General features: G+C 47.9%; 1 protein-coding gene across 1 annotated transcript; it reads left to right on the top strand.

Moving 5' to 3' along the window:
* Positions 1-603: 603 nt before the first annotated feature.
* On the top strand, positions 604-7,962 carry LOC133888666 (F-box/LRR-repeat protein At5g02910-like). The gene is given in 4 exon segments (XM_062328996.1): positions 604-1,014; positions 1,017-1,766; positions 1,861-2,004; positions 7,346-7,962. Coding segments are annotated over 4 exon segments (1,590 nt in total). The 5' UTR covers positions 604-684; the 3' UTR covers positions 7,712-7,962.
* The last annotated feature ends 9,746 nt before the right edge of the window (positions 7,963-17,708 follow it).

The following is a 17,708-nucleotide window of genomic DNA, read 5'->3' as shown; positions in this document are numbered from 1 at the left end:
AAAGCATAACCCATTAGTTCAACTAGTCATACCAGATAGCACCTAAATGAACTTATATCATACTTAGATCAGACCAACTAGTCATACCAGACCGCCTATTTAGCTACATCTGCAAGAGAGGGACTTATGTGCATTTTCCCTTCCCTTGCTTCACAAGCCTTCTTTCCTTTAGCAAATCGGACAATGCCACGTGTCCACTAAGTACAGAGCAAAGCGCACCTACTCCCAGTCTAAGGCCAACTCCAGCAGTATCAGTATCCAGTGCTACAGTACTCTTGCAGCACTGGAAATTGCACTGTAGCAGGTACCTTACCCAGTGCTACAGTGCAAAACAGTGACGGTACAGTGTTGCGAAGAGATAGTGGGGTCTGTATTTTTGCGGGCTACTGTAGCAGCGCATCTACTGTAGCAGCACTGTTTACAGAGGCTGACAGACGGGCCCCGAGAGAGAAAAAGGGGTAGAAAATAAGAAATAGGGTAGCTGCTGGAGATGAAAAAATAATAAGTGTTATAATAATAATAAAGAATACTATAATAGTGTTTTTGAGAATGAAAATTTAAAATAACTGCTGTGATGGCCTAACCCCTACCTCCATCATCGCGGCATTCGTTCCCCAAGCGAGCTCTCGCTCCCGTCGCTCAAAACCCCAATCCCAAAGGGACCCTACCCGCCTTGCCGCCGCCATGGACGCCGCCGGCGAAGAAGGCGGCATAACGTACGGCCAAGTCGAGCAATGCTTCCACGCCATGGAGGGCCCGTCCGCGCAGGAGCGCATCAATTACATCGTCCCGTTCCTCATCTCCCTCCTCCCCCCGCGCTTGGTCCCCGCCCCCGACGACGCGGGCGCCACCGACGACTCCGACGACGAGCGCTTCTCCCTCACATCCTCCTCCGACTCCGAGGTCCCTGAAGCCGGCGCAGACTCCGCCACGTTCCCTCCGGCGGCGCCGGGCGACGACGAGGACCACATCAGCCGCCTTCCAGACGCGCTCCTCTCCGACATCATCTCCCGCGGTCCCGCCTCCCCACCAAGGAAGCCGCGCGCACCGTCGTCCTCTCCACGCGCTGGCGCGACGTCTGGGCCGCGACCCCGCTCCTCGTCGACGAGGCCCACCTTGTCGGTGCTGACGGGCCCCGCGACATCCCCATCGTGCGCGCGGTGTCGCGCTGCGTGGCCGCTCACCCGGGCCCCGTCCGCAGCGTGCGCATCACCCGCGTCTCCTTCTACCACCACGAGTACGCTCTCCGGCGCCTGGTCGTGGCTCTCGCCGCCAAGGACGTCCAGGACCTCATCCTCTTCAACCGCCCGTGGCCACTCGACATGCCGCTGCCCGACGACATCCTACGCTGCGCCTCCCTCGAGCGCCTCTACCTCGGCGTGTGGCTCTTCCCGAAGATCACTGCCACGCGCCCGCTAGCGTTCCACAAGCTCCGCGAGCTTGGCCTCTTCCACTGCATTGTCCGCGATGAAGAACTTGACGCCGTGCTCGGGCACTGCCCGAAGCTGGAGGTCCTCTCCCTCGTCATGTCGTTCCAATCCCCGTCGCGCCTCCGCGTCGGGTCCCGCAGCCTCCAGGTCGCGGTGGAGTGGATGTCCACCCTCGACGAGATCGTACTCGAAGACGCCCCCTGCCTCGAGCGGCTGATATTCCAGACCATTGCCGAAAGTAGGCCCATCAAGATTGTTCGTGCGCCCAGGCTGGAGGTGCTCGGGTTCCTTGACCTCAACCTACACACGCTCGAGATTGGCGGCACTGCAATCAGGGTAACTGCGTTCAATTATGACTCCTGTGCTCTGCACTAGGCATTCAGTACCTGATCATGTGACCAGATTGTCTCATGTGTTACCTCAATGGCAGGCCGGGATGAACGTGGGGGCCAGGGCCATGGTTCCAAGCTTGAAGATATTAGCTGTCAAGGTTCAGTTTGCACGGAACCAGGAGGCCAAGATGCTGCCCACCCTACTGAGATGCTTCCCTCGCCTGGAGACACTGCATATCATGGTAATGGTTGAAGTCAAGTTATACACTGATAGCAGCTTATTCTAGTACTTTATTGCTTGCAATTCGGGATTGATAATATAGAATTATAGATACCAGCCCATTCTAGTATTAGTGTTGTTCAAACTCTGCTACTGCTGCATTTTCCCGTCAGTTTCATCTAGTTGCTAATAAGTCTGAAACCTGAAAGTGTTGTTCTGCACTATAGCGTTTCAGATAGTTTCAGTTAGTAGTTGTTAGCTATTATTCAGCTAGAATTGGTCAGGCCGTGGACGCGATCTGTGCGTGCCCACCGTAGTGTTAGGATCGCTGAGCGCATTCTCTGGTCGTGGGATGGCACGATCCGGTAGATGAGGGTGAGCCACGATCGTTTCCTGTAAGGAATAAATAGAAGAGAAAAACAGTTGTACGCACCAAAAAAAAAAACCACGTGTGTTCGTCTCTTGTTCATCGCGCAATTTCTTCAGAGATTTGATAGCGAGAGAGAGAGAGTTGCAGGCAGCTGCAACGACATTTGGTACCAGAGCCCCGTCGACGATCATGGTCGGGACTCCACCACAGGCAGCGCCACCGGCGGCAGCCGCATCCAGGTCACCCGCAGGAGGAGGTTCTTCACGTCGCGTGCGCTCACCGAGCCGCGGACGGAGCAGGGTCAGGCGAGGCGGCGGTGGAGGCGAGGTCGTGGTGCGGGAGACGATCGTGCGGGAGACTGGGGGCGGCGGCGGCAGCGTCACGTTCCCCACCCTCACCAAGACAAACTACCAGGAGTGGGCGATCCTGATGAGGATCGCGCTCCAGGGAGCTGGCCTCTGGGAGGCCGTCGACACCGGCGATGCGACGGAGCGGCAGGAACGCCAGGCTCTTGGTGCAATCCTGAGGTCCGTCCCGCCGGAGATGGTACTCGCGCTCGCCGCGAAGGATGACGCCAAAGTCGCCTGGGACACGCTGAAGGCGATGCGCATCGGCGACAACCGTGTCCGCGAGGCACGCCGGCAGAAACTACGCAAGGATTTCGAAGCGATGGCGTTCAAGAGCGGGGAGGCCGTCGAGGACTTTGCCCTCCGCCTCTCCAACATCCTCTGCGAACTGCAGTCTCTCGGTGACAACACCACCGAGCTGGACGCTATGCAGAAGCTGCTGCGTGTCGTGCCACCGCGGTACAGCCAGATGGCGTGCTCCATCGAAACCCTCCTCGACCTCAGCACCATGTCGATCGAGGAGTTGAGCGGGCGCCTAGCAGTGTCAGAAGGTCGCGGCGAGCCGGAACAGGGCGCCGGCGGCAACCTGCTGCTCACGGAAGAGGAGTGGCGGAAGCGCAGCGCGCGTGGCACGCAAGGCGGTGGCAGCAGCGGCAAGCCCACTCTCAAGCTGAAAAAACAGGACGGCAAACCCACCGACAGGGGAGCTGCAGCAGGCGCTGGCGGCGGCGGCACGTCAGAACGCCGCCCCGGCAACTGCCGTTACTGCGGGAAGGCAGGCCACTGGGCCAAGGAGTGCCGTAAGGCCACTCGTGACCGCGAGAAGCGTGGCGAGGTCGCCAACGTCGCCGTCGCCGAGGAGGAAGAAGCGCCAGGGCTACTAATGGCCCAGGTCTGCACGCTGACACAGATCAGTAGCGACACGGGCGCACAGGAAGTGAACCTGAACGAGGAACGCGTGATCCCGGTGCCATCGCCGTCAGGTGTCTGGTACCTGGACTCTGGCGCGAGCAGCCACATGACGGGCGCACGCAACATGTTCGCCACGCTGGACGAGTCCGTGCATGGCACGGTTCGATTCGGCGACGGGTCCGTCGTCAACATCCAGGGCCGCGGCACGGTTGTGTTTGAATGCCTCACGGGTGATCACCGCGTCCTAGCCGACGTCTACTTCATCCCAAGCCTCCGCAGCAATATCATCTCGCTCGGACAGCTGGATGAGAACGGCTGCAAGATCACGATCGAGGACGGGATCATGTGCATCCTCGACAAGCCACGCAAGGTCCTCGCTCGCGTCAACCGCACCGGCAACAGGCTGTACACGGTTCGCCTGCAGATCACTGCTCCGGTGAGCCTCCTCGCGCAGCAGGACAACAACGCCTGGCTTTGGCACGGGCGGTACGGGCACCTCCACTTCCGTGCACTGCATAGCCTCTCCCACAAGGCGATGGTGCGTGGGATCCCCTCGATCGACCATGTCGAGGAATTCTGCGACGGATGCGCGATCGGCAAGCAACACCGTATGCCGTTCCCGCGCGTGACGGCGTTCCGCGCGGAGCGGCAGCTGGAGCTCGTGCACATGGACCTCTGCGGGCAGATCACACCGACCACCGCCGGCGGTAAGAAATATTTCTTGCTAATCGTGGATGACTTCTCGAGATACATGTGGCTTGAGTTGATCAGGAGCAAGGACGAGGCGCTGCGATTCTTCAAGAAGGTGAAAGCCCTGGCTGAGAACGAGCGCGGGAGCAAGTTGCTCGCGTTCAGATCAGATCGAGGCGGGGAGTTTAACTCTGCAGATTTCGCAAGCTTCTGTGAAGAAAATGGCGTCAGACACCACACCACCGCCCCGTACACACCTCAGCAAAACGGGGTGGTCGAACGCCGGAATCAAATGGTCGTGGAGATGGCTCGTTGCTTGCTCAAGGCCATGGAGGTGCCGGGGCCGTTCTGGGGAGAAGCCGCCAAGACAGCGGTTTACCTGCTGAACCGAGCGCCGTCACGGAGTCTCAACGGCGTCACGCCATACGAGGCTTGGCACGGCCGGAAGCCCAATGTCCAGCACCTGCGCACCTTTGGGTGTGTAGCACACGCCAAGAAGCTGGGACCAGGGCAGCACAAGCTCGCTGATCGGTCGACGCCATGCATCTTCGTCGGGTATGAGGAGGGATCAAAAGCCTACCGTGTCTATGACCCGGTGGGCAAGCGCCTCATCGTGACGCGCGATGTGGCGTTCGAGGAGCGCCGCGCATGGAGCTGGGATGCTGGCAGCGTCGACACCAACCTCCGCTCGCCGGCGACGTTCACTGTGGAATATGCCACAGAGGACGAACAGCTGCTGACGCCCACGACAGATACGGCCTCCGCAACAGGAACCGCGACAGAAAACTCTGCAACTGATGCAGAGTCTGAAGGGGGCAGGGGAGATGCAGACACGAACACCGGCGAGCCCACGACACCGTCACCGTCACCGCCAGGAGTGGAGTTCGCCACTCCCCTCACGCACGATGACAACCTAGACACTGATTCAGGCGGCCCTCATCGCTACAGGCGCATGACAAACATCCTCGACACCACCTCACCAATTCAGGGGGAGCTGGAGCTTGGGCTTACCACAGCCGACGAGCCTGCAAGTGTCGAGGCTGCTCTGGCCGACCCAGCTTGGCGCCAGGCAATGGAGGTGGAGCTGCAATCCATCAAGGAAAACGAGACATGGTCGCCGTCGTCGCTTCCTCAAGGTCATCGAGCCATCGGCATGAAGTGGGTGTTTAAGGTGAAACGAGACCCCGCCGGAACCATCGTCAAGCACAAGGCGAGACTAGTGGCAAAGGGTTATGCGCAGCGCCAGGGCATCGACTTTGAGGAAGTCTTTGCACCCATGGCTCGCATGGAGACGGTGCGCCTGTTGCTCGCGCTCGCCGCGCACGGCAAGTGGCAAGTACACCACATGGACGTCAAGTCGGCGTTTCTCAACGGCGAGCTAGCAGAGGAGGTGTACGTGCAGCAACCTCCGGGCTTCGCTGTGGACGCGGACGCTGACAAGGTACTGAAGCTGCGGAAGGCGCTGTACGGTCTCCGTCAGGCACCCCGTGCGTGGAACGCCAAGCTGGACGCCACGCTCGTCTCACTCGGATTCTCACGCTGCCCAATCGAGCACGGCGTTTATCGTCGAGGTGATTCAGGTTTTTTCCTTCTGGTCGGTGTGTATGTCGACGATCTTGTGATCACAGGGACAAGCACCAAGGAAATCGTCGAGTTCAAGGCTCAGATGCAGCGGATGTTCGAGATGAGCGATCTCGGCCTCCTCAGCTACTACCTGGGGATCGAGGTCCAGCAGCGCAATGGAGAGATCACGCTGTCGCAGACCGCGTACGCCGCCAAGATCCTGGAACGTGCAGGGCTCCGCAACTGCAACCCCTGCCACACGCCCATGGAACATCGGCTGCATCTGCACAAGCTGGAGGAAGGTGCAGCCGTCGACGCCACGGAGTTCAGAAGCCTGATCGGTAGCCTACGCTATCTGGTCAACACACGCCCAGACATTGCTCATGCCGTGGGCGTCGTGAGCCGACACATGCAGGCACCTGGCAAGGAGCACTGGGCGGCAGCCAAACAGATACTGCGCTACGTGCGTGGGACTCTGGATTTCGGTTGCCGCTACAAAGGAGGAGGAGATGCTGAGTTGATCGGCTACAGCGACAGCGACCACGCCGGCGACATAAACGACAGGAAAAGTACCACTGGGATCGTCTTCTTCCTCGACGGCAACCCTGTGACGTGGTCATCGCAGAAGCAAGGTGTCGTGGCCGCCTCCTCGTGCGAGGCGGAATACATTGCAGCAGCTGCTGGTGCGAGTCAGGGAGTTTGGCTGAATCGGCTCATCGGCGAGCTGACTGGTACTGAACGATCAAAGTTCAGACTTCTGGTGGACAATAAGTCTGCCATTGCGCTATGCAAAAATCCAGTGCATCATGGGCGGAGCAAGCACATCGACACCAAGTTCCACTACACGCGCGAGCGGATCGAAGCTGGAGAGATGGACGTCGATCATGTTGGCACTGAAGAACAGCTTGCCGATATTCTGACCAAGGCACTCGGACGAACCAAGTTCATTGAGTTTCGTCAGAGAATCGGGGTTCAGAAGATCACCGCCGGGCAGCAGGTTTGAGGGGGAGAAGTGTTGTTCAAACTCTGCTACTGCTGCATTTTCCCGTCAGTTTCATCTAGTTGCTAATAAGTCTGAAACCTGAAAGTGTTGTTCTGCACTATAGCGTTTCAGATAGTTTCAGTTAGTAGTTGTTAGCTATTATTCAGCTAGAATTGGTCAGGCCGTGGACGCGATCTGTGCGTGCCCACCGTAGTGTTAGGATCGCTGAGCGCATTCTCTGGTCGTGGGATGGCACGATCCGGTAGATGAGGGTGAGCCACGATCGTTTCCTGTAAGGAATAAATAGAAGAGAAAAACAGTTGTACGCACCAAAAAAAAAACCACGTGTGTTCGTCTCTTGTTCATCGCGCAATTTCTTCAGAGATTTGATAGCGAGAGAGAGAGAGTTGCAGGCAGCTGCAACGACAATTAGCAGTTCTTGGCTTGCAATTTTCGGATCAACGTGTTGCTAACATCTCTTCTACGTACTTCATTTCAGCCCGTCCTATCTAAGTCCAACGACAGCGCCCATGACTTGGAGTTCTGGGAATCCCTAGGTTCTTGCGAGTGCCTCGAATCACATCTGAAGACGGTCGTGCTCCATGGACACCTGATGCAGAACCACGGGGTTGGGTTCAAGAAGTACATTACCAGGGAGGGGAAGGCGCTCGAGACTGTGATTGTTCTTTGCAGAGATGAGATGACGAGAGACTTGAGCTCAGCTTCCCTTGATGAGAGGAATGTAGCATTAGGTGGTGGAAGATGTGATGTTTCTTTTTGCGTTGTCAACAGTCCCTGGAGCTTCCAAAATGCCAGTGATCTGGCATTGCACGACCCCTTCTGCGTGGTGAGGGCTGAGGCATGACCGCATGAGGTGGCGTGCTGGTTTTGTGTCTGATGCTGGTGCTGGTGCTGGTGCGTTATCATTAGTTCATGACACGTTCATAGGTTTGTGTTATTACAGTTCTTCAGGAGTTTGTAGTGAACTCGATCAGCATGGAGAGACACATAAGCATCAAGGTCTGTATGCCAGTTTAATTCGTAGGATTCTGGGTTGTGGTTATTTTGAGAGACAAATTAGGATTCTGAATGAATTCAGCGAGTACCTTTTCTGCATGTTGTTTTGGGCCACTTTAGCCTGTTAAGTACTTACATGTGCGTAATCTATCTCAAACTGCTATTTGTATCAATGTCATTTCACGGTGCTTTTGCTAGCGAGATGATCAGCTAGCTAGTTCCTGAAATACATTGATATATTTATATCTGTGTTGCATATTTAACTGGTCTTCCATCATCAGTTTGGACGAAAGAATCCACCGAAACATTCTGCCGTGAACCTTAATCTACGGAACTGTACTGTTCTTCTGCTCTGTGTGAGAAATGTACACTTAGTAGACAAAATTAAGCAATCCTTTCTGTTCTGATGTGTTTGCACCAGTCAGGTTCTGTGGGGGTGTAGTCACTGTTGGAAAAGATAGCACTTTCCGTTATAATTTAATTTAATTTTTAATATAATATGAACAAGAACATATATAAATAGTCAATATTAACTAGGTTTCGACGAGCTCCGACTAGATTCGATTAGCTTTCAAGTAGAGTTCTGTGGGATCGGTAACGTCTTAAAGAGGGAGGTGAATTAGGACACTTAGAATTTATTTGGCTCTAAAATTAACACAAGATGAACTTATATCAATTTTTATCTAAATATGCTCTAAGTTTATCTAGTGTGTCTACTCTGTCGGTAAAAAAATTGCAACCTATTTAAGAAGGTAAATTGCAAGTAAGTAAATGTGGAAACGTAAATAAAGTATAAATAGCAAACTCGAAACTAAGGATTTTTTTTGTATCGATGGTATAAATGTCACCCCTAGTCCATGTTGGAGCTCCACCAAGAATGTGCTCCCAGTCGGCACCCAATCACGACTATTGAGCTACCAAATCATAAAGATAAAATCTCAACCTGGATGAGCTATCAAGGTAATATCTCACCATAAGCCTCTCTTCTGGCCCCTTGCCGCCGTGATCGTTTCGAAGCTTGAGCCACCAAGGCAAGGGTCTTCGCGTTCCCGTATACATGTCTTGCTACCGCTCCACACCAAGTCGAAGGGTCAACAAGTTGTCGGTGAGTCACCAAGTGTCACACCTAGTTTTAACGGACAAAACCAGATGCGTCTTATGTATGCGCAGAATGTTTAACACACATAAGGACGTCAGAGGTGAAGTAACAAAAGCAATACTTTAAAGAAATAAACATCAAACTCTTACAACAATTGACATATATTATTTTCTATGTAGATATCTGCAGCGGAACAGAAGCACTGGTGCCTAACAACACCGCAGGCAACCGATCAGAGACACACGCCTAAAACATCACAACCTTGTCCTGAGTCTTCAACATCTTCACCGATAACTCCATAGGCAATCGACGGAGAACATCTCACTAGAATGCATCTTTCACGAGGTCTTCAAATTCTTTCCCAACTGAGTGTTTGGTTATAGCAAGTGTGAGCACATGTCGTACTCAGCAACTTGTGAAGGAAATATTATGCATATGAAGGTTTTAACAAGATAAGGCTAGTTTGGCTCTTTTGCATAAAACAACATTTAAGTAAAAATATTTGAAAAGCAATAGTAATTAAGTATATGACTATAAACAACCAACCACCTCAAGATTCCACCCATATTGGCTTAACCAACTGACCACCTCAACCAAGATTCTAACCACCAAGGTTAAACACCAACACCTCAACTATGACTGACCCACACCTCAACTATGGTCCCCATCACCACAATTAACCACACTGATCAAACCATCAAGTTATAATCATGGTAGATTTTTCGTGCCGCTCGTGACCGTGAGTACGACTGAATATTCTGATGTTGTACTTTACCCACAAGTCGTGATTTCATCACCCGCAAGTAGGTGACTAAGTCTCCATTTTGCCCCTGTTACCTAGACACTTGCACACATCTAAGGTGTGTGGCCAGGAGATCACTACAAAGCCTTTACAATACTCTTCTCAGCACATATCTATCCGCTAAGGTTTCACCACCGCATGATTCCACCTTAACAACGGAAGCCCCCTCTTTCGCCTTTCAGATCTCAAGACATCGTCCATTCACCGCTCTTCAGCCTGGTCTACACTATGCTGAGAGTAGCAAATTAGTTGGCTAGACCTGACCTATACCAGGCTTGTAGTTGTACTATAAGCACAGAAAGGTCACCCCACAAATTGGTCCTTAGATTTGACAAACACTACCACTATCCCATCACACACCAGCCTCATCATATTGCTTGCTCAAATCTCTATGCGATGTTGCTACAAAAATTATTTCATCATATTTTTATCATTGTTGCATATGATCATTATCAATTTCGTAGAGCATTAATCATGATTACCATCCCAAAGCAAAGCTAAGCATCATCTACCCTTCCATAACCCAAAATCATACTAAGGCGACAAGGATGATAAGGGAAAACTAGGATAAAGCCTAAATCTTGGGATTCCCAATAAATTATTAGCATGCATGTTTATAAAACAAAACATTTAAAAATTGGGATATTATATTCAAGAACATAACTTGCCTTCACTCGACTCAGTTAGGTCTTCAGAGAAGTCTTGGTCTTGAAGTCCTTCTAGCTCCTCTAGAACATTGACTAATCGCGAAAACTACCGACAGACAACACAAAGAAAAACACTAAGAACAGCATACCAAACATAATGAAAACACTTTAAAAACACTATGATTGGATGGGTATGAGTTTAGAGAAGAAATTTAGATGCAAGAATCGTCTAAGTCGGAGTTAGGATAAAAAATAACGACTTTTGGAAGATGGACTAGGCTGAAATGGAAATGCTGATTTACTGGAGTTATCTTCCTATAGGAAAAGATTTATTGCAAAATTATTATATCAGACTTGACAACATCATTGTGCAAGGTTCAAGAGGTATAGGACTGACTAAACTTCACTGACTAAGCTAAAGAGGATGATATAGTATAGACTTAGCATGCCATGCAATCATCGTCTTAAAGAAAAAGTGAGCTGAGGTCTAGCCTCAACCGCCCACGATGGATCAAATGGTTGGAGGATGCAGTTCCGGGTTAAGGATACTGCTGGTGACTCTGTGTAGCGGTGGCAGCTCGGGTTTTGTCGGAGATGACGATTAGGCACGTGGCCACTGACATCGATGCTGGGCTTCGGTGGCATTTCAGTGAAACGAGGGAAGCATGGTGTAGAACATGAAAAGGCTAACTCATAAGATGCATGCGTTCCCAGAGATTGGCTATGAAATTTAAGAAACTGACTGAATAGAGATGTTCCTATTTCTGGGAACACAATGCTATAGCACAAGTTTGGGCAGATCATCCCTTGAGAGGAAGATCGATCAACGGAGATGAGATAGGTGACGGCTGCGGCATGCTGCGGTTGGCAGCTGCGTTCTAGTCGTATCGCTGCACAACCAGTGAAGGGAACATAGGTCCATGTAGAAGACTCCATGGGACACGCCGTGACGTAGATGGTACATCCATACGGCTTCCGGATTGATGGGGAATGCGACAACAAAACTGGTGCACGCACAGAATGCATTCAAGCTGGGGCAGTGGGCATGACGATCGCGTTCCCGATGGCGTAGATGATCTAATGGCCGAACTGAATTTGTGGGGTGGTTAAGGGATACCAGAGGCACCCTCTGGTGAAAGGGTATGGTGATCAGTGCAATAGTTGACTGGGAACGTCGATGCCAATCAGCGACATCGCGGTTGTCCGTGACGACGACGATCGTGGCGGCACAGATCAGGCTTTGGCTGGGGCTAGGGCTTGGCTAGGGACTTAGAATGATGGTAAAATAGGGGTAAGGAAGGATAAGGAGGGGTCATCACCTTGCTTTGACGATCGGGATGAAGGATTCGTGAAGACGACAACGGCACCAGTGGCGATGGTGGCACCGGCGAACGACAGCGCACGGATAGGGCATCTGCGGCGGCTAGGGCTTGGAGGCATGGAGAAGGGGTAGGGGAGGACGTGCAACACGAATCGGGTTCGAGTTTGAGTCAGTTAGGATTTCCTTTTTTGCAGCTCTCTATTTCGAGGACGATATCTCCACTGTCCGAACTTCAAATTGGAAGTTTCTGGATCTAAATTATATTACTAGAAAAGATCTACAACTTTGTTATTCATTGGAACTTCTGAAAGCACCATTTTGATTTCCAAAAATGCGTCACAAGATAAATTGTTTGAACTCAGACTTATCTGCACATCACTAATTTTGGGGGCCATAACTCCTAGCTCCATTATCCAAAAAGGGACTTCCATAGGTTCAAATCGAAGCTCTTGATGAGACCTACAACTTGGTATTGTCAAGATTTGCATTTAAGGTCATCTTGAACTCCAAAACTTCATAAGAAGATAAGGTTGTCTAGGACTCTGCGAATATCCACAGATTTCGTGGATCCTTTATGTTGGGCCTCCTAGATGACTTGTATGCTGGCCAAGAGTTTGTGCTTAGATAGGATTGGGTCCAATGGAACCTTAGGTATATCTAGGGTTTTAGAAAAGAAATTTTTGTAGAGGAATTTGAATAGGGTTTGAATTTGAATTTAGATTTTGATAGAATTTGAATTGAACTAGAGAAGGATCAGATATGATTAAGGATGGAATAGATGATGAATTCAAGAATTTTGAATTCCAACCATTAAGATCCTTAACCTACCCACTATTGAATTTTGTAAAAAAAACATTTTCAAAACATTTTTCACTCCAAAACACTAAAAAGAAGAAAAAGAAAAAAGAACTCTAATGCATTATCTGGCTCCTAGCAAAACTCAGCATGCAATGCACAAGAAATAATAACCTAAGTTGGTTGGTTGTTTATGAAAATAGGTTTTAAACTGCTCTACTGGTGAAGCTACTCACTAAAGTTAGAAAATTTTAAAGAGTTGTAAAATCTTGGAAAGTATGGTGTTACACCAAGACTCCAAAGTGCCAGCGTATCTCTCGGTACACAGTTGGATCACTACTTGATCCACTCTCTAGGCAGCAATCACCTAGCAAAAGTCTCTCTAGGCCTATAAGCACTAATCACTCACTAATTCTTGTGTTTAATCGTCTTGGATGATCACTTTTAGCACTTTGGTCGCTTGTATGTCTTCTCAAATGTATATGGACTTCTCTAGACTCCAGCAACATGTCACACCTTCAAATAACTGAGTGGAGAGGTATTTATAGCCTCAAACCCACGGACTAGCCGTTAACCCAATGGCTCAGAAAAGTTGTTAACAACGGATGATTCGGTGAGAACAGTGGTACTAACACCAGATCATCCGGTGAGTATATCATCAGAAACTAGCCGTTGGACTTTCACTTAAAGTCATCCTGAACACCGGACACTCCGGTGTATACTTCATCCCCATCACCGAACTATCCGGTGAGTTTTCCTGAGCCAGACCACGCCACTTCTTCTTTGTGCAACACACTCCGATGTAAGCCTCCGGTGCACTTCCTCTTGACATCATCAGTTCATCTTCATTCTTTGACACTTGGTATCGCCTCTGCAAGAAATGCTCCGGTGAAGCCTCCGGTGCATTCACTTCCCATTGCCGGACCTTCCGGTCTGTTGTTCTTCGATCTTCAACATTTGCAACCCTCTCTGCAAGAATTACTCTGGTGTATTTCTTTCACTGATCATTGTACTTTCTGGTGAGATCAACTTCTTCTATCCCAAGCCAAAATACTCCAGTGAGTACCTTCTTCATCAACACCGAACTATCCATTGGCTTCTTCAGTTCTGCTCTTCTCTGCAAATAAAGCTCCGATGAGTTCAACGCACTGAACACTGGACCATCCGGTGAGTTCATCTCTTAGGACTTTTCCAATTCAATCAAACTTTATCCCGGCTGCGATGGCTTCTTCATATAATGTATTCATGAGACCTACTAACATATATTCTTAGTAAATATGTTAGTCTCATTGACTATGTTGTCATTAATCACCAAAATTACAATCATGACCTTATAGGGCTATTTTCACTACAATCTCCCTCTTTTGGATAATTGATGACAACATAACCAAAGCAATTGGCAAACGATACCAACTGACAAGATCATAAAAGAGCACAAAATATTATCATATTGCTTAGATGCATGTTCTTACCACATAGTCCCCCTTTCTCCAATACCACAATCTCCCTTGATTGACCTATACAAGAGCTTCTCTTATGTCAATCTAGGCGCCTTATATTGTTTCTAGCATCTTCTTCTCCCCCTTTGTCAACTTCAGTATTCCTAGACATCTTGCTTGTTGCTATAATCTCCCTCACATTGTTCATCTTGGTTTGGTCGTCAACAATCTCCTAAAAAGGCCATAAGCACATGCTGAACTCAAGGGAAAAATGTTAAAGTATATGAGAGAGATCTTCACAAATCATGATTCAATAAAAGTGATACCAATTGTAATGATTCCAAGTGAAATGAAAAGAATATGGACCATAATTCATAAAACTCGCATAGTATAGTCTAAACTCCTCCTATATATATCCATACATATGATAAGAGAGACATATGTATAACTAGACAATATGTCAAGATAGAAGTTTAAGCCATATTATGCATGGAGATAGCTTAAATGAACAATAAATTGACAATGATACAAATTTAAGTCTTTAAGCATTACATACCTCTAGGGACTTGTAGATTTCTCCATGATACTACAAAAGATATAACTTGTAACACATGTTAGTCTCAAAATCACAACCTATAAAATATGCTCCCCATAAATGTGTGCATACAAGTGTTTAATACTTGTGAGACATATACATTTGTTATAATAACAATGAGAATTCATCCTATAGATTGGATCTTGGCATATAAAAGATACCAAATGTAAAATTAGTACTATGTAAGGGACCTACAACTAATAAACAATGTAGGTTGCTCATGGGTTAGAGATAAACACAAGCAACCTACCATATGAAAATCTACACTAGGCATTACAATAAATTGAAATAGACATATGCAATCCTAGACAAGGCAAATGAGCTAGAAGCAAAACAAAACGTATGAACAAGAATCTAGCTACACTTACTTCTTTTACCTTTGGATGGAGATTTGGGTATGTGATGATCATGATCTTCATCAATACGCCCATCTTGTATACTTGGTTTCTTTGCTTGAATCTTCACTTCATTTTGTAAGCCAAGCCTCTAAATCCTCATGGCCGCTTCGGGCTTCAAGTCTTATTTGGAACCCAAATTGATCGGAGCCCCTTCATATTGGTGATAACTTCCTTAGCACCAAAATGGGTTGATTCTACCTCTGATCATTTCTCCCAACAATGTGTTGCACCTTACCATTTTCTTTCTTCTTAAGCTTGTAGTGGTTGCTCTTTGTCTTGACCTTGTAGTTGGGTTTGGTGTAGAGGTTGGAGATCATGTTGGAGATGTTCGTCGTCTTCTTCTTCTCCTTGGTCTCCTTCTTGACTTGCTTGCATTGGAAAGACTTATAGCCTTCTTAATGACATTTAAAGCATGCCACGGTAGACCCCTCCACAAACTTGTTCACCATACTATCACGGTTATCTTGAGCAGGTTGGACATGTTCTTTGCCCTTTAATCTTGCCAAGTCTTCCTTTAACTTTTTCACTTCTTGCTTAAGCTCATCATTCTCTTATGTAATAAGTTCATTAGATGATTCTAAAAAAAATTCTCAATACATGTCTCATTGCAAAGGGGTGAGCTAGATACATCAATTAAATCATCAAAAGAAGTGAAAGTATCTACCTTAAGGTTAAAACTAAAGCGTGAGGTAGATTTCTTCAAAGAGATATTAATTTGAGATTTATTTCACTAAAATTTAGCTTTAACCTCTTCATGCTCCTTGTTTAGAAAATTGAATTTATTCAATAATTGTTCATAATTAGAAACAAAGGTAGTATGCATGTCATTGATGGCATTGAATTTTTTAAGTTCTTTAGATTGTTTCTTAAGGATCCTTTATTACTCATTTATCAAATGAAGAAGTTCATCATAGGAGGGAGAATCCTCAACGGATTCATCATCACTTATATCGCTATCCATACATTTGGCTATAAGGCACTTATGAGATAGCTTGCGTGTCGACTTGCGTGATGATGACGTTGAGGAAGAGCTCTTCTTGAAAGGGAGGATGGTGAAGTTTTCATCACTTGAGCTTAACTCTTCATTGTCGCTCACACATCTTTCTATGCTTATGAATGCCTTGGCTCTTCCCTTTGTCTCCATCTTGTTCTTGGTTTTCTTCTCCTTCTTGATATGACCAGTTGTGTTGACCAAATCTTCAATGGAGATAGGATGATCAATCTTGGCATTGATTCTCTTTATATTATTTTCTATCTTTGAGAAGAGCTTGGCCATCTTAGGATCAATTTATTTATCACTTGATGTGTTTTGATCATCCTCTTCATCGCTCTCTTTATCTTGATCACCATCATCTTTGCTTGAGCTTGACTCTTGCTTTTGCCTCCTCATCTTCGCCTTCATGTGTGAGCATTGAGCTTGCTTGCTTGTGAGGGCAAGATTCTTGGTGTTGGATAAGGTAGGAGCTTCCACCTCCATGTTCATTGTCATCTCATGTACGGCGATCTTGCTGAACACTTAACTTGGAGTCATCTTCTTGATGTTATTGTTGTCGTAGATAATGGAGACTATCAACTTATACTTTGGAATAAGAGCTTGAATTTTTCTTCTCACCACTTGATCATCTTCAATTGGCGTCAAACCTAACCTATTGATCTTATTAATAAGAATATTCAGACGTGAGTACATATCATTAGCACTTTCATAGGGTAATTGCTTGATGCCATTGAGCTTAGTAACAAGCGCATGATATTTCTCATTGCGCACATCCTTTGTGCTTACATGTATTTCAATGAGACTAGTCTAAATATCATGCGCATTGGTGAGAGAATAAACACGATTAAATGCATCAATATTTAAAGATGTTAAAAGGATACTCTTCGCCAATGCATCTAATTGCCTCTCCTTGTTGGTGATGTGGGGTCTCATCCATTCCTTGGTGACCCTCCAAACATCTAGACCATTGGCTTGCAAATAACAAGTTATTAGAATTTTCCAACGGGAGAAATTTCTATCATCGAAAAGTGGAGCACTATGGATACCCATCCCAACCCCGGACGTCACAACTCTAGACGGTTAAACCTATCAAGAGCACGATGCTTTGATACCAATTGTGGGGATCGGTAACGTTCTAAGGAGGTGAATTAAGACACTTATAATCTATTCAGTTCCAAAAACAACACGAGATAAATACATATCAATTTCTATCTAAATGTGCTCTAGGTTTATCTAGTTTGTCTACTCTATCGATAAAAAAATTGCAACCTATCTAAGAAGGTAAATTTCAAGTAATTAAATGCGGAAACGTAAATAAGGTAGAGAGAGCAAACTTAACACAAGGATTTTTTTTTCCATGGTATCAATGGTATGAATGTTACCTCTAGTCCACGTTGGAGATCCACCAAGGATATGCTCCCGGTCAGCATCCGGTCACAGCTATTGAGCCACCAAGTCACAAAGACAAGGTCTCAACCCGGATGAGCTACCAAGGCAAGGTCTCACCACAAGTCTCTCTTCCGGTCCCTTGCCACCGTGATCACTTCAGAGCTTGAACAACTAAGGCAAGAGTCTTCGTGTCCCCGTACACGTATCTTGCCGCCGCTCCACACCAAGTCAGAAGGTCAACAAGTTGCTGGCGAGTCATCAAGACTCTAAGGTACCAGCGTACGTCTTGGTACACGGTTGGATTACTCCTTGATCCACTCTCTAAGCAGCAATCACATAACAACACTCTCTCTAGACCTATAAGCA

The sequence above is a fragment of the Phragmites australis genome, chromosome 1, assembly GCF_958298935.1.
Source record: "Phragmites australis chromosome 1, lpPhrAust1.1, whole genome shotgun sequence".
NCBI lineage: Eukaryota > Viridiplantae > Streptophyta > Magnoliopsida > Poales > Poaceae > Phragmites > Phragmites australis.
Note: the sequence above shows the minus strand (reverse complement) of the source record. Positions and strands in the feature narration are given on the sequence as shown.